Consider the following 26,174-nt stretch of genomic DNA (forward strand, 5'->3'; position numbering starts at 1 on the left):
ATTATGAATAAACACTACATTTTGAATGATTTACGACCTTTGTAAAAATCTCTTCAGGTAGCCTAAATAAAAGAAGACACATCACACTTTGTTTACTGCTGTCTTGTTTTACAATGTGCACTTGTCTAGGCCTATATCAGTTTATTGAGAAAGTACATGTATATCTAAACTGCCTTCTAAGAAAATGTGACTTTAAAATTGGAATCCTCTGCTGCCATCTAGGTGGCTGGTACATGCCTGATGTTCTCCTATAAATAGGTCCCCTCTCCCTAGCTGAGTGGAGGAATTGTGATGAATGGTTTGGTTTAACAGCTTCATTCCAGAGTCCCATGCTCTTAACAAGAAATCTATCAGGTTTGATAGTGAGTGACCCAACACCAAGGCTACTTGACCCTTGATACTACTGGCGTGGCCTGGCCTGAATTTGAGAGAACATGATGTTCCCCTTGGGGCAGACTGAGAATGATATGGTCCAATACTGTCTGCATTTGTCTTCTATAGATGCATATTAGTGGCAAAGATAATTGAACCCCTGAAAGACTGTTCTGAAAATGACAGACATCACAAAGATTTCCCCCCCGAATAAGGAGCTACGAATTCATGTGTAGGCTACCTTACATGCATGGACTATACTTTGACCCAAATGAGGATGTTTAAGCGTTAATTACTAAAAATAATATATAGGCCTACGATTAATTTCCCCTGTGTCTGCAGTAGTGCTTACTCCAGCATATGTGTCTCCTCAAGGCCAGTGCGTACTTGGGCCTATAGGGCTCTGTGCCAAGACTCTTTTTTTCTCTTGAAAGAAAGAAAGAAAGAAAGAAAGAAAGAAAGAAAGAAAGAAAATAAATTGGAAAACCGTTGGCAGGGCCTCCTTCCAGCAGAGCCTTGTATTAGAGAGTTCCGCCAATGCGGGGTCAGAAACAGCACCGGTCACGTTCATGTAAATTGCTTTTCAGAGGATATAAGGATGGTAGACCGCTCCATAGAGTGGCTGTGTGTGTGTGTGTGTGTGTGTGTGTGTGTGTCTGTAGCCTGTACTCCTCAGCGTTTTGCCATAGCATTGTGTGTGTGTGTGTGTGTGTGTCTGTAGCCTGTAGCCTGTACTCCTCAGCGTTTTGCTATAGCAATGTGTGTGTGTGTCTGTAGCCTGTAGCCTGTACTCCTCAGCGTTTTGCCATAGCAATGTGTGTGTGTCTGTAGCCTGTACATCCTAGACTTATATCCTAGTCTGAAGACGTTATGCAAGCACAACCACCGCTCACTTCACATTGGCTGTGTGTGTGTGTGTGTGTGTGTGTGTGTGTGTGTGTGTGTGTGTGTGTGTGTGTGTGTGTGTGTGTGTGTGTGTGTGTGTGTGTGTGTCTGTAGCCAGATTCCTGTCATGTTTTGCCATAGCAATGTGTGTGTGTGTGTCTGTAGCCTGTATATCCTAGACTTAGCATGGCTGTGTGTGTGTGTGTGTGTGTGTGTGTGTGTGTGTGTGTGTGTGTGTGTGTGTGTGTGTGTGTGTGTGTGTGTGTTTGTAGCCTGTACATGTCATGTTTTGCCATAGCATTGTGTGTGTGTGTCTGTAGCCTGTACATCCTAGACTTAAATCCTAGTCTGAAGACGTTATGCAAGCACAACCACCGCTCACTTCACATTGGGTGTGATTTTTTTAAGCACTTTAAACTACACTTATGTGCACTAATGTATATGAAAAGCACACATAAGATTGATTGATGGATGATGACACTATCAAAACTGTAAGTTTCAGGGGGTCTCCTGCCAAATTATATAATCATTTTTTTAAACACTTTAAGGGATAGTTCACAAAAACGTATTTTTTTAATATTTCTATATCAATTATTCGTACCATGGAGACTTTTTTATTTTAGTTTTTTGCATTCCTCAAGATGACTAATAGGCTACCGTTCACCATTGTAATAGGCCCATTTATTTTTTATTTTTTATGATTCTGTGAACACTGCCATTCACTTGACTTGATTTTTAAAATAGGGCTATGAGGCTATCGACAGGATGATGAAATGAAAAAGCAATTCAACAGCGCCATCCTGTGGAATAGTCCAGTAACAGCTGGCTGGCGTAACAGGAAGCACAGGGCTGCTGCTGCCGTGACGTCATTTTGTTATGTACAGCAGCTGATCAGCAGTGTTGCCATGTCTGCTTATTATAAGCGATATCTTTCTTTCTGTAAAGTCTCTTCTAAATAGGCTATTATGGTTGTATAGTTGCTACTAGTTGCTTATTTGGGTTTAAATGTTGTTAAGCCAGTGGTTCTCTCACACTGTCATGTCAAGGACCCCCAAATTAATATTTATTCAAAATTGAGTTGGGAGCCCCATGCAAGATAATCACCCGCACAGAATCTTTTCAGTTTATCTCAAAAACCACAAGGAGAGCATTTTTGTCTTGTTTTATAAACCTTTTTGCTATTTTGTTTGTTTACAAAAGAAGAAACTTATTTTCATCACATTAATTATTCCATGACAATCTTTTTGTTCAATGAGGTTTGGCCTTATGGAAATGTGTCTGTTTTCTCATGTAGGGTGTAAATCATTGTCTATAAATCTACACGTCCAACATAGGGCCGTCATTTTTAGCTTGCGGCCCTTGGACTTTTTGAGTTCAGTAGGCCTAGGATAGATTGTGAGCAGAGATGACAGGAACAAGGGATTTAGTGTAGGCTACAGGGAGAAAGGAGGGGGCCAAGTACTAGTCAGGGACCCACAGGCCCAAAAGCTCAAGGAATAGAGTGGAACCTGCATGTGATGTCATGCTGTACTTTTTATTTCTGTTTTATCTATTAGTTTAGTCATTAAAGGGATATTTCACTTTAAAAAAAACTTTTGGTAATTTTATCGTCTAATAAGGCTTTTATGAACACCCTGAACAGTTTTTAATTTGCTTGATTCAATATTTAGATATTTGATGTAAATGTTACCAGGCCCTCCAGGCCCAGAGCCTCTCCCCACACACACCCATTGTAACTTCAAACTGGTGACTCATATTACCCTCCTAATACGTGAGCAGGCCGTGTTTTTTCGATAACTTTTATCATTTATTTTTAATAATCATTTTTTGTATTTCATTTTTTCCATTTTCCCAAATAATTATTAGAAATTTGGCCCCCCAAAATTGTGAAAAGTGATGATACATCAAAAAACCATCACTTTTCACAGTTTTGGGGGGCCTAAATGTTGCCCTAGGAATGTTTTTCATGCAAAAAAAATGCTTGCAATGAATTCAGAATCATGAAGAACCCCTAGTTTGACCCCTCACATGCTACTTAAAGGAGTCATCCAGACCAAAACACATATAGGGTTAAATCTGCCTTTTATCATACCCCTTCATACCTGCTTTAGTCGATTTTTTTCATAGCTGCCCCTGTTGCTAGATTTCGGCTGCCCCTGTTGCTAGATTTCGCAGGCTCTCTCATAACTAACACAGTGGATTGTCCTTAGGCTAGTGCGGTCATTTCTTTAGCTTCAAAGTTAGTATTTTTTTATTGGATTGTGTTTACACAACGTCCTGAGATCAACCAAACCGCTGTTTTGACCTCACAGGTACCCTTACTTGTCAAACGGCTTCTGCTCTGCACCAGAGCAGGGAGAGGAGAGGCTAGAAAGGGAGGGAGGGAGGGGTCTGTTTGACAAGTAAGGGTGCCTGTGAGGTCAAAACAGTGGTGTGGTTCGTCTCAGGACGTTGTGTAAACACAATCCAATAAAAAAAATACTAACTTTGAAGCTCAAGAAATGACCGCACTAGCCTAAGGACAATCCACTGTGTTAGTTATGAGAGAGCCCGCGAAATCTAGCAACAGGGGCAGCCGAAATCTAGCAACAGGGGCAACTATGAAAAAAATCGACTAAAGCAGGTATGAAGGGGTATGATAAAAGGCAGATTTAACCCTATATGTGTTTTGGTCTGGATGTCTCCTTTAAAGTTTTTTTTTAATATATTTTTCTTTTCCTGTATAGTGGAGTCAATGGGACAGTGAATATACAAATGGCCTTAACCTTTTTTCGCGATGTTTCCAGCAGAGCAGGCCTCTCATTCTGTAGACCTTAAAGACTAAACTAATAGATAAAACAGAAATAAAAAGTACGGCATGACATCACATGTCATCTCCCATTCTGGGCTTGTGGGTCCCTGGCTATACAGATCCCTGGGGGACTCCGGTTTAGGTAGGGCGAGGGCGCAGGGGGATGAAAGCAGGTACAGGGCTGCTGTGGCTCAGGAGGTAGAGAAGGTTAGCCAATGATCCCTGGGTTGACGGTTCAAATCCTGGCTCCTCCTGTCCACATGCCGAAGAGTCCTTGAGCAAGACTCTGAACCCTAGTTGCTCCCGGTGAACAGGTTGATGCCTTGCATGTTTTCCTCCGCATACATGTGTAACGGAGGTGTTCCGAACCTCCCCACCCGGGTTCGAACCCGGGTCTCCCACGTGATAGTCGGCAACAGTCCGCCATTCCGAAACACCGCTATTCCGAAGCAGGGTTAGGGTTAGGTTTAGGGTTAGGGTTAGGGTTAGGGGTAGGGTTAGGGTTAGTTAGGGGTAGGGTTAGGGTAAGGGTTAGGGGTAGGGTTAGGGTTAGGGTTAGAAGTCAACGTTCGGAATAGCGGTGTTTCGGAAAGGCGGGGTGTAACCGTGATAGTCCAATATCTTAACCATTACTCCAAAGGGACATCCCTGTGGAACGAGAGCAGATATTAACTTTTGAGGCTTCAGGCTGGGGCTGCGACTCTCTCCGCCACACTCACCCCCCTTTGACCTCCTCCTACGGGGAAGCCCGGATCCGGGTCACGGCACCAATGTAACGGAGGTGATCCGAACCTCCCCACCCGGCTTCGAACCCGGGCCTCCCGCGCGAAAGTCCAATATCTTAACCATCGCTCCAAAGGGATATCCCTATGGAACAAGGGAGATACTAGACTTTTGAGGCTTCAAGGCTGGGGCTGCGACTCTCTCCGCCACACATGAATGGGTGAATGTAATGCACAATCTATGTAAAGAGCCTTGGATAAAAGGCGCTTTACAAATGCACCATTTACAATATTATATTGGAGTTAGGAGTCCTGACACCACTATTGTGGCCTTGTTGTTTTTAAAGACCCAGTCTGCTTGTTTCGCTCACAAACCGAACCTGGCAACCCTGCCGATCAGCAGAGAGAGAGAGAGAGCGCAGAGCAGGCCTAGCTCTCTCTACCATCATGAAGACCAGGAGGAATTCTCCTTAACAACCTCCTCCTCCTCATCGCTCTAGTCTTCTATCAACAACACTACACCAACAGAACCGCCGTTGCGACAACACTACAACCAGGACTCTATACAGCTTGTCTCCGCCAGGCCAGGGCAGGCAGGCTGCATGCAGGCCCTGCGTGGCTGTTTGTTCTCTCCACACGGATCGAGGAGGAGGAGGAGGGCTTTGACTCATAGCAAGGCCCACCATTATTAAAAGGCCCAGTCAGTTGTGTGCGGGTGTCTGTCTGCTAAAAGCTAAACTGTCTGTCTTCAAAGAACAACAACACACAGACAGTTGATGTTGTTGTTGATGGAGAAAGGAGATGATGATCATGTCCCTGGTGATCCTCTGTCGCGTCCAGATGAAGGTTGTGTAGCTTGTTAACGGCTAACAGTTCACAGTGTACTGTAGTGCTGTAACTGTCCCTGGTCTGACTGACTGCTGCTGGTACAGCTCCACACAACGCACAGGACACAGCCGTTTAGAAAGGTAAAGTGTAAACGAATCTTTTTAATTTCCAAGGGAAAACCAACCCCCAATTACGTTGGTGTTGTTACTTGATTATATATATAGGCTTGTTTTGTTTTTCTTGACCACAAGTTAAAGTGTAGTTTTAGATGCTATGCTATTTAGACAGATGCATTGCTAGCTAATAAATATAGGTTCGTTCATTGTGTTGTTTACCTGCATGGTGTCCTATAGTTTCGATTGTTTTGACAGTGTATTAGACTGATACTAGGTTCATTTTACCTGGTTATCCTATAGTTTCACTGTCCAGGTGTTTATTTTTGAGAGTCACTTTATTGTTTAGACTGATGCTGGATCATTGTTTACCTAGTTATCCTATTGTTTAAATGCACAGATTGTTATTTTTGACAGTATATTTAGGCTGATGTGATACTAGGTAAATTATTTTAGCTGCTATCCTATTATATTGACAGTATATTGTGATTGTACCAGGTAATTCTTTACCAGGTAAACAATCACAATACTCCGTCAATATAATCTGTAGGTAAACTTTACAGATAGAATCCTATAATAATTAAATGTTCAGGTGTTTTTTTTTTACTGTCAGTTTATCAGGGTTCCCACGGTCATGAAATTCCTGGAAATATTTTGAAATAAAAAAAAATAAAAAAAATCCAGTAGGTCCTACTGGAAAAGTTTTGGAATTCATCAAGGGTCCTGGAAGGTCCTGGAAAAAATAGCTATGCATTGTCTTTGGTTATTGATTTTGTAAATACCTCTGAAATGACAAATTAAACATTGGCCAAATTGTCAAATATTAGAGGCAGAAATTGTGAAAATATCCAATCTACATGACTTGTGAGCATGTAGATCGGCTATTTTCACAATAGAAACGTGCTCGTCAGGGTGCCGGGTCCTCAGTTAAAATATGATTATTTTGGGGGCCACAGCCTGAAGAGGTTGAGAACCACTGGCATACACTACCTGTCTTTGGGCATTGCGCGTAGGAGTAAGCGACTTGTTATTGAGCTGAATTATTGTTATATAGTCCTGGAAATTGGGTTAAATATTCTGGAAAAGTTTTGGAAATTAATTGGTAAAAATGTGTGGGAACCCTGTATATGAATCCCCAAATTAATATATATATTTGGCCACAGACCCCCATCTTATATGTTGTGCCAGACAGAAAACAATCAGCCAATCATCAATCCATCCTCACACACATCATATACACTGAGGATTGTATATGTGTATTAGTACTGGACTTGTATTCGCTCATGTGAGTTTAAACTTAACAAATTAGTTGAGGTTCAGTTAACTCCTCTCCAACCGTGACTGGCACGTTATATCACCATAGTGACAGCAGTACACCATAACTCTTGAGAGTGTACAAGTGGAACCAAACAGAACCTTACAGTAAAGGTCCATTTGGTTCCATTTGTACCACTCTCTCAGAGTTACAGATCCGTCAGCGTCCATTTAAACCTCAGGTGCTCCCCCGACCCGACATTGATGGGAAAGAACCATTGAGTTAAGCAAATTAGATCTTTTGTTGAGATTTTTAGATAGATTTTTGTTCATTTACATACATGATGTACATACTTGTTTTCCTGATTTATCCCCATTTAGTTTTTCACCAAAGCCTTCAGTACAGACCAATGACACCCAGCGACAACATCTGACGAAGACCAGCGTAATCCGAGTAATCATCATCTTCTACGTCGGTAGGCCTCTGTCACAATCATTATATATCCATAATCGCAATTACTTTGCGGAATCGTCAAAATAGTTTTCTTTTCCCCATGTTGAAGAATGTTCGTAAGTAATTTGTCATATTTGCTGTGCAAGCCTAAATGACAAACAAATGTAATTTGTATTCATATGTTCCAGTCCAAACTCAAGTAAATCGATCGTTTTAGTTTTGTAGTTTTTGCAATTACAACTAACGCCATCATTCAGAAGTTGCACCTAATATATAAGCCATAACGTTTCGAGTTATTTAAACTAAGCATGTGTTTTCTGCATTTACTTGACAATGTCAACCGTGTTCATGGTTAACCCATTTAGTGCTCCAGAAATTAACGGGTTAAAATGTCCAGCGTGCCTCTCGCAGCCTTCATCCGCGACCGTTCTCTTATTTTGAAGGCCAGAAGGCCATTGCGTAAACACTTCCGGTTTGACGTCATGACGTCATTCACCGGAAGCGATCGTCAACAACATGCGGTTGTGTAATGGCCGACCGTTGCCTTTCAACATGTGTTTTTTTAGCGAGAATCTAATGCCATCCTTGGCTTTAAAAGTGTTGTTTGGAGATAATGGACATTAAAGATGAGATCGGCCGTCGGCCTCCATGTTAAGGGATTACTATTTTGTGCACGTGCATCCATGATGATGATGAATCGGCGAGTCCAATCGTGCCAATCGTTTCCAACGGACCCTAGGGTAAGAACGCCAGCGTTACTCTATATACAGTACTTTTCGCGAGTATACTCGGGATCGGCACTCTAAATACTCGAGTATTTTTCACGAGTATTCTCGGGATTGGCTACAAATGAGTTAAAATAATTTTACGTTTACTGTATTTTGCTGAAACTCTGCAACAGCCAGGCTGACTTTTTAATCGACCCCAACTTGTCGCCGGGCAGATCGGACCCGAGCGGGAACGTCGGCAAGATGTGGCTCAAGCTGTTCTTCCTGCTGCTGTACTTCCTGGTCCTGTTCGTGCTGGCCCGCTTCTTCGAGGCGGTGGTCTGGTACGAGACGGGCCTGTTCGCCACCCAGCTGGTCGACCCGGTGACGCTGAGCTTCAAGAAGCTGCGGACCATTCTGGAGTGCCGGGGCCTGGGCTACTCGGGCCTGGCCGAGAAGAGGGACGTCAGCGAGCTGGTGGAGAAGTCAGGCAAGTAGCTCCACTCACTGCCCCCACCACCCCCTGAATCTGCCCCACTCACTTTTTATTTCACTTGGTTTTTGAGCGGTGGTCACACCGTCTCCTATACGTGGCCGTGTGTGTGGGTATCCGTCCGTCCGTCCGTCCGGCCGTCCGTCCGGCCGTCCGGCCGTCCGTGTATGTAGCCTCAAGCATGCAGTACCTTTTCTGCCCACACATGTTAAGGGAGGGGCGCTGTTGTTCTCACACACACACACACACACACACACACACACACACACACACACACACACACACACACACACACACACACACACACACACACACACACACACACACACACACACACGCACGCACGCACGCACACACACACACACACACACACAGGGGGGAAGGGTGGGTCAGCATGTGTGGTCAAGTATTATTATTATTATTAACAAACTGAATGTTTTAGGGTCAAATAAATTAGAGTGTGTGAAGAAACTACAGCATTGTAAAGCACACCGCTGCACCCACCCAGTAGTGCTGTTGCACAGCCTCCACGACCACCGCTCAGTTCACACGGGTGTGATTTTTACTTTAAACAGTGGTTTTCAACCCGTTTCATACCAAGGCCCATTATTTATTCGGCATTTGAGCCACGGACCAAAACTAGTTGCATGATTCATCAGAAACGACCCCTTAACTCATTTACTGCCAGAGATTAATAGCCAGCTAATGCCCAAATGCCAGCAATTTCTCATTTTTCTTACCTTTTAAAGTAGTCACAGAATAGTAAGATCCAGTCTGATCTTGAACACGGACATGCACGCTATGCTACGACGTCGCAGAATTCTTTTAAATAAAAATAAATAAATGCTGAGACGCTTAAACCGTTCGTAAGATATCTGCTATTGAAGTTAGCTGTTACCCCTGTAGCTCGGCGCTAAAAAGAGGAACAAAGATGTGTGTTTTACAGGAAAAATGAACATGTGGACGGTTGCTATTGTTAAATAAATGCAATACAAAATAAATCTGCCATATTTCGTCAGTGGAATTGAATTGAGTTAACTATATATACATTAGGGATGGGACAGTTAAACAGATAAGGGTGTGTCCCTAACCGTTTAGGACTTTAAAAAAAATTAAGTTGTGTAAAAACTAGAAAAAGTGCTCCTCGTAGCATAGGTCTCTGACAGGTCAGGAAAGTTATTGTGGGCCAGCAATGTTCAGAATGCGCCAATCAGGGGTCATCAACATGTCCGTACACGGACAAATGTGTCCATTGTAAGACTTGGTTTTGTCCGTGGCAAATTCTAGCTTTTCTTTTTTACACACCATCGTAATTTTCATTTATTTTATTTATTTTCATCATAAGACCCAATTACTGAACGTCAAGTCTTAAGGTTTTCCTTCAGAATATGTATGACACTTAATTACTCTAACACTTTGGCATATTTAGGAGTCCCAAAGTGAGAGTGAGAGTGTACAAATGGAACCAAATCCATTTTGTTCCATTTGTACACTCTGTGTTACAGTCCTGTTATGGTCATTCTCTTTTGTGTGTTTATGGTAATATTATTTTCTTCTCATTTTGTATGTCCGTGGCAAAAAATGATAAAATGTCCACCACAAGCCAGCATGGCGATGCATATGCCCTGATCAGGATGGAATATGAAAAATACCACAGATCCGTCTTGATCATATGACTAGCAGTATACTTCTGACAGACACTAGTATCACCACAGTGACAGTTTGACCTCATGCACATGTCGCACATGCCATTCATTACAGTAACAGACTATAGTATCCTCTCTTAGTGTTAGTGTTGTCCCCCCCTGCCCCCCCCCCCCCCCCCCCCCCCCCCCAAGACACAAAAGTGCTGTGTCTAAGTATTTTTGGACTCTTACTCTTGCACACATCTGTCTTTTTTGCACACACAATTTTTACCTGGTCATTTGAATGCGGAGTCATTTGCATGCACGAGAGCTCTGCACGTGTATATGTGTGTGATATCGTATTACAGCTGGTTTCTTTCTTTCGCGGTCGTATTTCCTCTAAAATTCCCACGAGCTGTTTGGAGGATGCAAATCCATCCATCTACCTGAAAAGCAGGTTTTACTGAGAGTCTGAATGTTTGGAACATAGAGGTGCCACCACCGGCTGTGGTGGAAAAATTGTTTTACTTTATTTACACCACCGTTCACCGGTCAGGTGCAGCAGCACCCAAAACAACCCTGTGTGCCAGGATAATAGTGATTAAAATACCGGAGAGATTTCACATCTCATGCCAAGCAAGCAAGCAGTTCGGAGTGGCTTTTTGCTCTGTGTAACTTGTATGTAACCTTTTCAGCTGAGACCCCCTCACTCCCCAAGACGCAAACCTACATAAATACATTACAAATTGATCACCATGAGCACTATTTAATAGTGAAAAGAGCCAGTCTGCAAGCTCTGCACGTATTGTCAACAGGCAAACGTTCTGAAAAATGAAAAGCTGACCTGCAACTACAAGCTCTCAAGGCAACATTGTTACTGATACCACAAGCTCACTGTTGTGAGCTTGTGGTACCAGTTATTTTAGCTATTTTGATGTACAACAAAGCAAAACATATAAGGTTCAAGATGTAAACGCCGGGGGGGTATTGGAAATAATAGGAAGGGTAGTGCACGTACATCCCAAGTGCCCAGGACGAACAACAGTACATAACATTAAAATAAAGTCTGCACACCGGCCAAATAAGCTCCTTGTGTGATCGAAATTTAAATTCAAGCCATAAACGGTGGAACTTCTCTTGCCAGTGACTTCATTTAAATTTTATGACTATGTAATAGAGGTGCTATGAGTACAGCGCTGCGATAAACCGGATCTGTAGGCACTGTGTAAACAAAGCAACAATGCAGGGTTAGTGGGTCACACTGATATGGAGTTGGCCCTGGGGTCAAATAACCTTCTCTTCTCTTCCAATCCCACACTCCTCTATGGACTACAATTATGTATTATTTCCTTAGTGATATTTCTGTTGGTTACTTCTTCAATTAATTGAAAAACCGAGAAGTGTACTGTAGATACTTCAAAAGATATCAACAAATTGAATAACAACACTCAAGCGTTGTTTTATAAGTTGTTGCACAGCAGTGTCAAGGGAAAATAGTGAAGTAGTCACCAACTTCCAGACGAGACGTGTTGTGAGCTGGTATATCTGCTAATATCTTTGATCTTCTTGCAATTTCTTTTGAGAAACCTTCCACCTATTATTTCATGCCCAAAATACAGATTATTATGTTAAATGATCTATTATAGATTATTTATTGTTTTGAATAACTGTTGAACCCATCTCTTCTCTACACTTTTTTCTAACGTATGTTGGGTTTTTAGAAACTCTGGCTTCCAGGCTGACCCTGTCTGTCCATTCCTCTCTCGTATAGGTTTCTGTGCCGTGTTTTGCGTTGTCATCGTCTTTCCTGACTGAATGAATTCAGTCTGGGTTGCACTAGGCGGTTGTGTGACACTCATGTTCATTCATGGCATTGTTGTAGCGTTCCCTCAACACAGCACTCCCCTACTCCTATATGCCAGTGCTTCAGCCTTCTATCACCTAAAAATCATAGCACGGTCAAAGGACTTATGTCTCACCAGGACCTAGGAAAACGTCTTCAGTAGACTTGTAAAGTAACAGTGTCTTTACAGATCTCCCTAAAATGAATCAATCAGGCCTGGGGCGTGGTGCAGTGATCCAGGCACCTAGGCACATAAGTCTCGATCCCGACGATCTTTGCAGCATGTCCCTCCCCATCTCTTTCTCCCTGTTTCCTGTCCATCTCCACTATCAAACTATAAATAAAGGCAAAATAAAATAAATGAAGATCAATCAGACGACAGGCAGTTGAATCAGAGAGCTGCTGCTCGACCCGACTCCTTTACCAATACCAACAAAGTGGAGTATATCACTCCAGTTCATAATCATTAAACTGTCTCCGTGTATGTCAAAGAATCTATAAAGCTTTGAATGGTTCAAGGACCAAAATACATTTCTGATCTTGTACAATATCATGTTTTATTTTGTATAAAACACAATTGTTTATCACTGACTTGGCACTCTTTGGCTATTAGAAAATAGAAAATCTACAAGCTCACAACGCACCACATCATGTTGTGTGCATACAGATCTGCTATTTTTGAACATTTAGAACAATGAATGATTTTCTTTTTGGATTTTTGAGCTTCTAGACCTGCTACTTTTGCTATTTTTGTTTTTATTGAATCCTGAAACGTATCGGTTTTGGACATATGAGGTTTCCACCCAACAGACAATGTTAATCCTATAGTAATTCACCAGTTGTAGACCTTCTACCACTAGAGTGCTTTCTCAGTATCAGTATCAGTTTTGATATGCATGCACCAAAGTTTTGATACTACAGTTCGGTATCCTTTTGATTTCAGGACCTCTGGCCCCACCTTGTTATTCAGGGAAGTCCAAAGTCTACAAGCCCTACAAGCTAGATTGATTGAACACTTTATTAGTCACAAATGTAAACAGTGTGCGGTACAGTCAGACATTAATGATTGAGAGAATAGGGATGCTAGGGTTCAAGTGGTTAATGTAAATCACACTAAGATTTGGTGCCCCCCTGTAGTATCTCTGAAGACCTCAGAGGGTACCAGGACCTCCTGTTGAAGATCCATTGTCCAGAGTTAAAGTGGCTAAGAATCAATTATTGTGTTGGTTTAAACTAACAGGAGAGCTGATGCAATAAAGAGGGAGAAGTGGTCTAAAGTCTTATTATTATTATTTATAGTATTATTAGTATTATTATAGTATTATTATTAAAAGTCACATATTGTGTTGGTTTCCACTAACAGGAGAGCTGATGCAAGGTGAGCTCTACTCGGCCATAAAGAGGGAGAAGGAGCAAACAGAAGCTGGAGACACCAGCAGCACCTCCTTCAGTGGAGAGATGCACTTCTACGAGCTGGTGGAGGACACTAAGGATGGCATCTGGCTGGTGCAGGTACAGCCAATGATAATAATAATAATAATTATAATGAATCTGGCTGGTGCAGGTACGTACTGTACACTCATAATAATAATAATACTGTTAATAATAACGAGAAAAAGTACCAGCGAGCAGTAAGCGATTCACAAACTAACAACACGTGGCAGCAACGTGTTGCGAGGTTGTGGATTGGCAAATTGGCAAAACACTCCTAGGGAAAAAAAAGAAAGAAAGAAAAAAACGGCAACGATAAGAAACATGATTTCTCCTTGCTACACAAAAGGCGGTTTTCACAATGGCTCATCACTCCCACTCTGACTTTTCTCTTCTCTTGCATAACCACCATCATCTGGCTCATTTTTAATATTGTAAATTATTCATACAGTAGATGGATTAAAGTTATGGTCCTTAATCTCACTCTCACTGTTTCCCCATTGGTCACTGAGTATGGACCTCTCTCTGACCTTAAAGTTCTTTTTAACGCTTGACATCCTCTACTCTTTTTTTACACTTTTTTTGCGTGCTTGGATCTCTTCTTTTTAAGTACGGCAGTACAGTTACAAATGCTATGCTCTCTCTCTCTAGGTGATAGCCCAGGATCGAGGGCCCTTGCTCAGTAAGTCTAACTGGGGGAAGATGGTGCAGAAGGTGTCTCAGTTTGGAATCCGGACAGGAACCTTCAACTGTTCCCACGACTACAGGTGAGAGAGAGACTTCAGTCAGACCCATGTATACTGTTTTTCTTTTTTTTTAGTCTCAAAGGAGTACTTCACCATTTCACCGCCAAAAACCGACTTATTTAAATCAATTTATCACACACTATCGCATTCCTAAGCCAATAATTTGATGACAGGTGGAGTCTCCCGTAGACAAAGAGTATCCTACGGAGTCTCATATTGACCGATGACCTGGTCATCAAATTATTGCCGTAAGAATGCGGCCTGTATTTGTACCGGACCGGTCATATTCTTCGTGTATTTAAGTGAAAGGCTTAGTATATATTTATCATATTATCGGCCCTGTGTAAGTGTTGTTTACAAAGCCAACAAGGCAAACAGAAATCGTGTCATTGTTTAATAGTGATATGTTGCAATTTTCGTTCAATGCCAAAAACACAGCCCTGGTGAACAATAGATGTGGGACATGGTGTACAGTCATGTACTTAATGTGCACACAGCGTGCTAGTTTATGTTCCCCTCTGGGACACTTGACTGGTGTCATTTTACTGTAAAGAATGTTCTACTCCTGCATGTGCCTGGTGCGTGCTTATGGATACCACCGCTTTTCTAGGGAGACCCGCTGTGATTGTCCAGTAGTCGCTGTGATTGACAGTAGTAACTATGCCTAAACCTAACCTTAACCCTAACCTCAGTAAAACTATGCCTATGCCTCCAGATGCCTCTGACATAGTAGTCTCTCAAGAACAGACTAACTGAGCTCCATTTAAGTGAAAAGGACTTTTTCTTTGACGATAGCTGTCCAGATTGCTGACATAGAAACATACTGTAGGTTTTGAAAAAAATAGAAGGATTCAAAAGACACTTATAGAATCGGGTCAACATTCTAATTTTCAAGATTTTTCAAAAATGGCAGATCTACAAGCTCGCAGCGCGGCACAGAGTGCCGCGCTGTGAGCTTGTATATCTGCTATTTTTCAATAGTTAAAGCATAAAATAATGATACACAATAATGTGTACCCGTTCTAAATGGGTTAACGTTACATTATCAATACATCTTAGTGTTTTGCCAATTGTTTGGTGGCCCACTTGCAATATCCTCTTGGCCCACAGGTTAGGTCTCACTGATAAGGGTATGTTACTGTGTGACATAATGAATGAGGTTCAGACCAGGTGAAGTCTAGCATGGAATCACAGTCTAAAGTCCTGTTCTGCACACAGCTGAGAGGCCTGCCCTGCACTCTTGTGTGTCATCCACATCCAGGCCTCTAAGGCCCCGTACATACGGCAACGCTCTGTAGAGAAAACGACCAGGTCCCGGGATATTGCCGTTGCGTTTTGCCTTTTTATCAAGCGTTCATATGAAGCCGAAATGATGTAGTGTCCATGTCACGAGTGAACGGCAGAAACGCAAGAAGCAGCAACGCATGTTAGGCTTTTTCTCTCCTACAAATAAATATTGAATACCTTCCTCAATGTGTTGTTTCGGTGGCCGAGCGGTTAAGGAATTGTGTTTTTGGTCCGTGAGCCCCGGGTTCGCGTCCCCGCTTGCCCAACGCAGACGTTTTTTTTTTTTTGGCGATAAAGTTATTATTATTATTATTACATTATTCACATAACACGATAACGGCGCTGAGTCGGCTCATCGCCTCCGTCATGGATAATAATAATAACTTTATGGCCGCAAAAAAAAAAGTTGTTCGTGGTGATGACAAGCGCCCGGGTTCGCGGGACGCGAACCCGGGACCCGTGGATCGAAAACAGTATGCGTTGACCACTCGGCCACGAAACCACAACACTGAAGCGGGTATTCAGTATCTATTTGTAGGAGAGAAAAAGCCTAACATGCGTTATTGCTTTTTGCGGTTCTGCCGTTCACTCGGTGACGCGAGGGGAGTGAGGAGTCAGCTTTTCCACCCAAATCTGCTGATCCAGATCGTTCCGTTTTTAACCCCCGGAAATGCCGTTGTCGTCTGAACGGAAGGCCTATCTGACTTTTTCTTTTGCGTTATTCTCGTTGCCAAAACGCAGTGTGAACAGCGCCTAAATCACTGTTTCGAAAAGCACTGGGGAACAGATTTTTTTGGGTCTATTTAATTTTTTTGTTTCCTACATTTTGTTTTTATGTATTATTATTCCATAAATTAGAAAACAAAATGTTGAAGAAGTAGTGAAATTAGCCCGCCGCGTTGTGAGTGTAGATCTCTTTTGTGAGCTTGTAAAAAACAAAGAACATAAACAAAGAACATTAATTAAAGTGTCTGAATGAACGGTGTGTGTGTGTGTTGGTTCCTCAGGTCGTGTGCTAAGCGCGGCTGGCAGCGCTCCACTCTCATCATGTCCGTTCCTCAAACGTCAGCCTCCAAGGTAGGAATGCTGTCAAATAATCTATTCGTCTTGACTTTTAAATGCAAGAATTTACCAGATAAAATGAAACGATTAAACAATGAATTGAGCATTCCACGTGCTCCTTCTGTAATTGTATCAATGTGTAAAATGAAATCAGTAAATAAAAAACAAATAAATCCTGCTACTCATACAAAAATGCCATTGCCATCTCAAATGGTACAATAAAGATTAGATTTTTTATCTGTATATCATAAAAAAAATTGATTTCTATGTTGTAGGTAAAAAAAAAATCTTACAGCTTTAATATCAAATCGTCTCTGTCGGGTGGAAACCTCATATGTCCAAAACTCGTACTTTTCAGGTTTCAAATCAAATAAATTGTAAAAGTAGCAGATCGACAAGCTCGAAACGTGACGCTTTGCGCTGCGTTTCGAGCTCGTTGATCTGCTACTTTTGATGCTTTGTGTGACTGTAGTATGATCAAGTAGCGCGTTCATTTGCCAATCGAAATGCTCAAATATGGAGATTTCTGCCCCGGCGGCAACGAAATAATCGACCGATCGAAGGCGAACCAACCAACTTAACGATTAACGATTTAAAACTCGCCTTCCTGCTCCCCAAAAAAAAGGGCAAGGTCATGCTGAAGGAGTACGACGGGCGGCGCATCGAGACGGAGCACATCTTCCGCTGGATGACCTCGCACGTGTCCCAGCGAATCAAGACGCTGCGGCGGGCGGAGCAGCTGGCGGAGGAGTGGCGGCCGGACCCCGCCCACCCGGTCAAGATGTTCCTGTTCGCCCAGCTGGCGCAGCCGCCCGCCTTCTTCTCCTCGCTGTCCGTCAAGTTCACGGGGCGCATCGAGTTCATCTTCGTGGACGTGCGGCGCTGGGACAACCACAGCGGGCTGGCGGAGATCGGCGTGACGCAGGACCCCGCCTACATCCTCAAGATGCCCGAGGGGATCTACCGCTATGGCAACAGGTGGGGGGGAGAGAGAGAGAGAGAGAGGGGTGCATCAGTTCATCTGAAATCTGAAAATACTTTAAAAATGTACTTGAGGGGAGTTTGGAATAGCTGCGCTTTCGTTACAGTATTAGACAAACACACTGGGAATGGGAAATAGTGTGGCAAAAAATGTCTCCTACCCATTCTGTATGGAAGTGGTACAGTAGGCTTTCGGGTTCTTTTACGTTTTTCATATAACTTTGTAATGGTACTGATTAACAATTAAAGCATGGCATTGGGGGTTTGCCTAATAGAAGCCGTTAAGAGAGGCCTTTCTTGATGTCAATCAATCAAGTCACTCATAGCCAAGCCACGAGTTTCCCGAGTTATTTCAGTACCCCCAGACTGCCACGGCCCGAGTTTCCCGAGTTGGCAGCCATTTTGAAAAAAATCCAAAAATGCCTAAAATGTATTAGGCATGATCGCAATCGCGAAATTGCATGTTTAGCCCCATAACAAACACATCTTTCAAAATGGCAGCCATGTTTGTTTGTTTTGTTTGACTTTGAAGGCTTCTATCTCATGAATGCCTGAACGGATTTCCAAGCGGATTTTTTAGTTTGAAAGCTGTGAAAAGGTACTACACATATGGTGCATGGTCTAGGCATGGGCGTGCACGATCCGTGCACTAAAAATTGATCTGTGCACTAGAGATTTAGGAACGTGGCAGTGAGGAACTCGGGGGCCATTTTGAAAAAGCAGTGAATGAGTTAATTCAAGTGGCAGATACTAAAAGCATTAAGTGATCTACTGGTAGATCGCTATCTATCTACCTTTTGGGCACCCAATCGAACGGATCCAATGTATGAACATTTCTCAACAGGGAAATGATTATGATGATTATGCAACAAAAAAAAAAAAGATCAGTCAGCCTTGCATGGTGACAGGCAGAACCAGTCTGACCAAACACACTCATCATTATTTGTTGGGTGTCAACAAAGAATAGCTTGGGCAAAGCCATGGTTACTTAAATGCTATGCAAATGCACACAAGACACGGCAGCCAAAGCATTTCACTGTGTCAAGGGAGGGACAGGTGAGACAAGGTGACATGAGGATCAGCTGTTTACTGACTCTGCATGGGGGAGGAGGGAAGAGGGGATGAAACAGCAGTAAACCAAGCAATCCTAAATATAAGGTCATTATCCCATTTGACCTGAAAAATAAAAAAGTCTTCTAAATCCTAATGGTTTTCTGAAAAACTTATGTTTCTTTATCTGTGGGGCTCAAAGTTTTTAACGTCAAGGACCCCTAGAATTATATGTATTTGACCGCGGACCGCGGATATCTTGTTCCAGGGAGGGACCCCGGCCCAGAAGCAAATATTTGAGCTTTTAAACACTATATATATATATATACTGAGGTTTTGGAAAATGTTTGGCTATTATATAATTTATAATGTTAAAACATAGTGTTGCACTGGACAGGCTGCATGCAAACTAATTTATACCCGGTGTACAGTACAGGAAAGAGTAGATATAAGCTGACAAAATGATGCACCGTGACAAGTTGTTGGCTTGTAGATCTGTTATATTTCCTCACGTGGCATCTTGGTGCATTCATTGATGGCATAGCACACACTGGTGTAAGAAGAGCCTTATTGTAGCAACAGGCCTGGAGATGGGGTGAAATACTTCTGGAAAAGTTGTGAAATGTGTGTGGGAAGTTAAGCTGACAAGGGAGAGGTGAGACTGAGGTGACATCATGAGAATCAGCTGTTTAACTGAGCCAGCAGGCAGCAGCATGGGGGGGTTGTGACAGCAATGTAAACCTGAAACAATCCTAAATAGAATGAGAGAACAGGTGACAAACTGAGAATACAAGGAGACAGATGCCACACAGTTGCACAGCACAGTTGAGTGCATAAAGAATTTGGGTTTTGAAAGCATTGAATAGAGGATAAGCATAATTCTACATTGTTAAATCTCATAGTCTACACAAGTAAAACGCCCTAATGGCGATCTGCGACCGTCAGGTCGACAGAGATTCTAAATACGGCACAAACTTGTCGTCGTCGCAGTTGTCGCAACAGATCCGAGGGAACATGCGGGGGATAGCTTCCTTACGGTGGTGGTGTACTTGCCCTGGTGGAAGGTGCACTTCTTGTGTTGCTGCTTTCACACTCACTCACATAGCTCTGTGCCGCCTCCCTGTGGCTTTCACAGACGTGACAGGACATGAGCGTGACATGAGGTGTGACTGACTGACAGACGGTCGCAATTAGTGTTTCTCAAACTTTTACATTTCAGGGTCTCCCCTTAACTCTGACAAGTATACAAATGGAACCAAATGGACCCTGACCGGTCCATTTGGTTCCATTTGTACACTGTCAGAGTTACAGACTTGTATGAGTTTGTTTGGATCAACCTACATCATGACTGAACAAAAGTATTGTATATTTTTCTTATGATGATATACTTTCATGAAATCTAATTGCCCTGTGTAAAAAAAAAAAAAAAAACGCTTCTAAAGTGCGTGTGTGTGTGTCTGTGTTTGTTTGTGCGCGTTTGTGTGTGTACGTGTGTGTGCGTTGCAGCACTGGGGAGTTCCTGTCTCTGGCGGCCATGGACACGTTCCTGCGCTCCGTGCAGCCAGAGGTCAACGACCTGTTTGTTCTCAGTCTGCTGCTGGTCAACCTGCTGGCCTGGATGGACCTCTTCATCACACAGGTCTGCTGACCCTCTCCTCAATGTCCTCTGACCCTCACCTCAATGTCCTCTGTCCCTCACCTCAATGTCCTCTGACCCTCACCTCAATGTCCTCTGACCCTCACCTCAATGTCCTCTGACCCTCACCTCAATGTCCTCTGTCCCTCACCTCAATGTCCTCTGTCCCTCACCTCAATGTCCTCTGACCCTCTCCTCAATGTCCTCTGACCCTCACCTCAATGTCCTCTGACCCTCACCTCAATGTCCTCTGACCCTCACCTCAATGTCCTCTGACCCTCACCTCAATGTCCTCTGTCCCTCACCTCAATGTCCTCTGTCCCTCACCTCAATGTCCTCTGTCCCTCACCTCAATGTCCTCTGACCCTCACCTCAATGTCCTCTGACCCTCACCTCAATGTCCTCTGACCTTCACCTCAATGTCCTCTGTCCCTCACCTCAATGTCCTCTGACCCTCACCTCAATGTCCTCTGTCCCTCACCTCAATGTCCTCTGACCCTCACCTCAATGTCCTCTGTCCCTCAGCTCAATGTCCTCTGACCCTCACCTCAATGTCCTCTGTCCCTCACCTCAATGTCCTCTGACCCTCACCTCAATGTCCTCTGTCCCTCCCTCACCTCAATGTCCTCTGTCCCTCACCTCAATGTCCTCTGTCCCTCACCTCAATGTCCTCTGTCCCTCACCTCAATGTCCTCTGACCCTCACCTCAATGTCCTCTGACCCTCACCTCAATGTCCTCTGACCTTCACCTCAATGTCCTCTGTCCCTCACCTCAATGTCCTCTGACCCTCACCTCAATGTCCTCTGTCCCTCACCTCAATGTCCTCTGACCCTCACCTCAATGTCCTCTGTCCCTCAGCTCAATGTCCTCTGTCCCTCACCTCAATGTCCTCTGTCTGTCCCTCACCTCAATGTCCTCTGTCCCTCAGCTCAATGTCCTCTGTCCCTCACCTCAATGTCCTCTGACCCTCACCTCAATGTCCTCTGACCCTCACCTCAATGTCCTCTGACCCTCACCTCAATGTCCTCTGTCCCTCACCTCAATGTCCTCTGACCCTCACCTCAATGTCCTCTGACCCTCACCTCAATGTCCTCTGACCCTCACCTCAATGTCCTCTGTCCCTCACCTCAATGTCCTCTGACCCTCACCTCAATGTCCTCTGACCCTCACCTCAATGTCCTCTGACCCTCTCCTCAATGTCCTCTGACCCTCTCCTCAATGTCATCTGACCCTCTCCTCAATGTCATCTGACCCTCTCCTCAATGTCATCTGACCCTCTCCTCAATGTCATCTGACCCTCTCCTCAATGTCATCTGACCCTCACCTCAATGTCCTCTGACCCTCTGGCTTACTAATAATTTGTAATAATGATCAAATCTTATGTGTTGTTGAGTCAAACGTTGTTGATTGGTTATTTCTCAGGGGGCGACGGTGAAGCGCTTTGTGGTTCTGATCCGAACACTGGGAACGTACAACTCCTTGCTGCTGGTGTCCTGGCTCCCTGTCCTGGTAGGTGTTCAGTTGGATTTCTGTTAAGATAGAATCCATGTAAAAAGGTTCCTCTACTGTAACTCCACTGGTCTCAGGCTCAGACTTCAAATGTATTATTATGACAAAATAGGTCTGCTATTGTTGGCAAACGTTCCCCCCCCCCCCCCAAAGATTTTGGATGTTGGGGTTCAAGTGGCATTTTAATGATAATATTGTTGATCACAATAGTTTTTCTAGCTTGCCTAAAGAAATTACACCCCACTGTGTTTCTTTAAATATACTTTTACTGCTCCTAGTATTGATGATTTATTGTATAGTATTGCATGTCTTTATTATGTCTTGATGAATTGAATACACAGGACCACAGTGAAACAAGCCCTCATGTTTTTTTTTGTGTTATCCATTTAGCATCATTGTATAACTGTACCTCTGTACTTTTAGCAAACTTTTGATGAAGTATTCAATCAATCAAAAGAAGTGACGTTTTTATACCGGTCCCATCATCCCTCTACATGGGTCATTGCCATGCTGGACATTTTTGTCAAAATCCCATTTTTGCCACAGACACACAAAACGAGTGGACAATAATATGACCAGAAATACATAAAGAGTACGCCCTAAATGACCATAACAAGTCTGAAACTCAGAGTGTACAAATGGAACATTTGGTTCCATTTGTACACTCTCAGATTTAAGGGAGGTTCTTGTAACATGTGAGAACCGCTAGTAGGTATACTGTACTAATGGACTCCTAATATGCCTATGCCATAGTGTCGTAGTAAATACGTGTCATGATTATTCTGAAGAAATTGGGTCTTATGATCTAATTAATCAAACATTATAATGGTGAACTTGCCGCGGTCAACACCAAGTCTTACCACGGACACATTGTCCTCTGTACGGACGTGTTGCTAACTGTGTTCCCTCTGCCAGGCCCTGCTGCAGCTGCCCTACCTGGACTCTCTGTACGGCTACAGCCTGAAGCTGCTGCGCTACGCCGACACCACCTCTCTGGCCAGCGTGGTGCGGGCCGACTGGACCTTCTACTCCTCCCACCCCGCCCTCTTCCTCTCCACGTACCTGGCCCACGGCCTGCTGGTCGACTACTTTGAGAAGAAGAGGCGCTGCGCCGCCAGGTACGGAATTAGTCTCGCTTTTCTGTGTTCCAAAAAATAAACAAATGATCCCGGTGGTTTGACTCTAAATAGGTATGAAGAATCAACTGACTGCGAGAAAACACTGATGTTACTTGCTGCCGAATTAGTTCACTTTTCACCCGAAACAGACTGTCAGCAAATATGAGTTGAATATCTTAAACAAGTCACCTAATCCCTGATCGCCGAGACAGTTTGTTTATTTTTAGACCACACCGAGTGCCGAGCTGCGAGCTTGTAGATCTGCTATTTTTGAAATATTGTGAAAATCTGTGCAAGTCTTTGAATATTTTGACCTGATTCTATAAATGTCTTCTAAATCCTTCTTCTAAATCAGTGGTTCTCAAACCTTTTCATGTAGAGGACCCACAAAATGTCATGCATTTGGACCCCCATCTCAAAATATGTTGTTCCAGAGATTTGAGTTACAAAAGTTTTATATTTAGTTTATATATTTAAAGATTAGCAAAACGTTTCACAATTATAATTTTTTTTACTATTATTCTGCTAATCCCTTCAGGATGATAGCCACCTCTGCTCCACGTCGGCGGCTATCATCCTGTCTGTATGTTATTTCTGTATAATAACCGCTGACCCAGACATTATCTTTTACACATCTGACCCCCCTGTGCCTCCAGGAGCGAGGAGGAGAGCAGCACCAACCTGGAGTGGCTGAGCAGCCTGTGGGACTGGTACGCCTCCTACCTGCTGCACCCCATGGCCTCGCTGCAGCAGCTGCCCCTGCCCAACGCCGCCGACCAGTCCGACTGGGACGACGACCCCAGCTTCCTGCTGGAGCGCCTGGCCTTCCCCGACCTCTGGCTGCGCCCCCTGGTGGACGTGGACTACATGAAGGCGCTGCCCACCTGGCGGTTCCGGGCGGCCCGCCCGCGGCGAGGAGGGGACGAGGAGGAGTCGGGGGACGGAGACGGCGGCTCGGCCAGCGAGACGGATAAAAGGGATGACGTGGTGGTGGACACGGACAGTGATTCGTCCCTCGTAGACGGCGGCGGCCGCGCACAAAACCAACCGGGCGATGATAATCAGACGAGTGGAGAACGCGACGATCAGCCGTCGCCGGGCGGCGGTTCGGTCAGCGACGGCGAGGACTGTCCCGTTTCCAAAGCGTGCCGCCACTGTCGCCAAGGGAACGGAGCGGAGGAGGGTGGGCCGGAGCCACGGCCGCCCGTGTCATGTGATCACCACCCGCCCCCCTCCTCCGATTGGTCGACGTGGCCGTGCGCCGTGCTCCACTGCTCGGAGTGCGTGGTCTGCCTGGAGAACTTTGCTGCGGGCGAGCTGCTGATGGCGCTGCCCTGCGGCCACGCCTTCCACCAGAAGTGCATCGTGGTCTGGCTGGAGAACGGCAGACACTGCTGCCCCGTGTGCCGCTGGCCCAGCTACAAGAAGAAGAAACGCAGCCTCGTCCAGAGCCACGATGCTGCTGCTGCCCCCAGCCAAAACCCAGACCAGGACTGACCCCAGTACTACATACACCCCCCACTAATGTATTTGTTCCCTCTGATGTGTGTGTCCCTCACCTACTCTCTCCTTTCTCCTCTGATGTCTGTCTCCCTCACCTACTCTCTCCTTGTCTACTCTGATGTCTGTCCACCTCCTCTGTCCTTGTCTCCTCCCTCCTCTGACCGTGAACTTTTGAGAAGCTTCAGAATCTCGATCACTAGCCAAGGCTCCTATAGCATTAGAAATGTTAAGAATATCCTGAAAGCAAGTAGGTCTGTAAGTAACTGTCCATTAATGTCTTAGTGCAGTGTTTCTCAAACCTTTTATTTCAAGGTCTCCCCTTAACTCTGACTGCATAAAAATGGAACCAAATGGACCCTTCAGGGTCCATTTGGTTCCATTTTTTTTCCATTTGTATGCTGTCAGAGTTACTGGCTTGTAAGGGTCGATTTAGACCCCTATAAAGGAACCTATAGAGAATCCCTGAAATCCACTTTGAGAACCATTGTCTTAGCAACTATTCTATTGATTACTTTTCCAATTCTTCAAGTGTTTTCTTTTTGATAATTTGTTTATCAATGTATCAACAATTAAACAATTGTAATAATTGACTAATTGACAAGCCCTATTTAATACTAAAATGGCAAAATATAGGCAATCTACTTTCTCACAGATGGGCTATTTTTGCAATATTTATAATTTTCTATTATAATCGATTGATAATGTTTTTCTATTATTGATTATTTCGATTAACTGTTGCCCCGCCCCCTAAAAAGAAGCTCATATTAGTGATCTGTAAGATTCACAGATTCTCCATGAAACCTCAAAAGTCCCCGATTAGCAAAGGCCACGTTTTTTTTCCTTGTCTGTCGTTGTTGTAACTGAACTCTGGAACTCTCTCCGTTCTCCTTAATCTAATGTCTCCGTTCCCTGTCTCTATGTCCCCATGAGCGTTGTCACGGCTCACTTTTTGTTGCAGCTTGTCTTCATGAGAGGAGAAAAGTCTCCACTTTTGTTCATCTTCTCGGCTGTACTAAAACGATTGTTAGCATTGTTTACAACAGAACGTTACTGTAGGCTGCCGCCAGCTAGCTTGTTGACACTTGTGCTTTCCCCCCCGTTCCTTTGGAAGTGTGTGTTTAGCGAGGAAAGCTAACAAGTTGTTTTTTTGTTGTTTTATTCTTTAAGATAAGAAGAAGAAAAAAAGTTACAAATGTAAAACGTTTTTTTCCCCAACACTTGAAGAGGAAGATTATATCTCTTGTAAATCAATTGGTGGCTTTGGGACACCAGCAGGAGAGGACAGAGTAAAATAATATTTATTTTCCTTCATAAAATGTCAAAATAAGGAGGTGAGGAAATATATATGGCTGATTTATACTTTTTCAAAAAATGAAACAAAACACTACACAGGTGGAAATTATTATTCCATTATTATTCCAGCTTACACTATCACTTGAGGAAGTATAAATTATGCCAAAGGAAAACATTTCAAGACTCTGAAATGCTCAGTGGAAGTATACTGTTGGTAGAAATGGTGAGACTGGTTGCAGGTAATTTGCCAAAAAATAAAGGAACCTCCTCATTGAATGGGGGATACATTTGAAAGCATATTTAAAGCAGGGTTTGGTTTTCTTTTCTTTCTGCAAAACAAATTCTATGATAAGCCACCATGGTGTCGTGTTTGGCCTTGTGTTGGAATAAGGATCCCCCCATAACTCTTAAAGAGTGTATGGAACGGGTCCATTTGGTTCCATTTGTCAACTTGTTACAGACCTGTAAAG

General features: G+C 43.7%; 1 protein-coding gene across 3 annotated transcripts; it reads left to right on the forward strand.

Moving 5' to 3' along the window:
• The first annotated feature begins 5,229 nt into the window (after window positions 1–5,229).
• Window positions 5,230–24,765, forward strand: rnf103 (ring finger protein 103). Of its 3 annotated transcripts, none has more exons than XM_080746439.1 (11): window positions 5,230–5,738; window positions 7,347–7,441; window positions 8,363–8,616; window positions 13,451–13,599; window positions 14,170–14,285; window positions 16,559–16,628; window positions 17,239–17,591; window positions 20,151–20,283; window positions 21,704–21,790; window positions 22,706–22,908; window positions 23,565–24,765. In XM_080746439.1, exons 3-11 carry the CDS (start codon window positions 8,391–8,393, stop codon window positions 24,403–24,405), a joined length of 2,178 nt encoding a protein of 725 aa, XP_080602565.1. In that variant the 5' UTR covers window positions 5,230–5,738; window positions 7,347–7,441; window positions 8,363–8,390; the 3' UTR covers window positions 24,406–24,765. The 3 variants fall into 3 exon arrangements, with proteins under 3 accessions (XP_080602565.1, XP_080602566.1, XP_080602567.1); XM_080746440.1 differs by having other exon boundaries at window positions 7,367–7,441; XM_080746441.1 differs by having other exon boundaries at window positions 7,372–7,441.
• Window positions 24,766–26,174: the final 1,409 nt, after the last annotated feature.

Source organism: Nannobrachium achirus (assembly GCF_963921795.1).
Source record: "Nannobrachium achirus genome assembly, chromosome: 17".
NCBI classification, from domain to species: domain Eukaryota; kingdom Metazoa; phylum Chordata; class Actinopteri; order Myctophiformes; family Myctophidae; genus Nannobrachium; species Nannobrachium achirus.

Bases quoted from the DNA above. Each gene is read 5' to 3' on its own strand.
- rnf103 (XM_080746439.1), top strand. From the start codon at position 8,391: ATGTGGCTCAAGCTGTTCTTCCTGCTGCTGTACTTCCTGGTCCTGTTC. The intron at 8,617-13,450 runs GCAAGTAGCTCC...TTCCACTAACAG, and splicing joins CGAGCTGGTGGAGAAGTCAG to GAGAGCTGATGCAAGGTGAG. The intron at 14,286-16,558 runs GTGAGAGAGAGA...TTGGTTCCTCAG, and splicing joins AACTGTTCCCACGACTACAG to GTCGTGTGCTAAGCGCGGCT.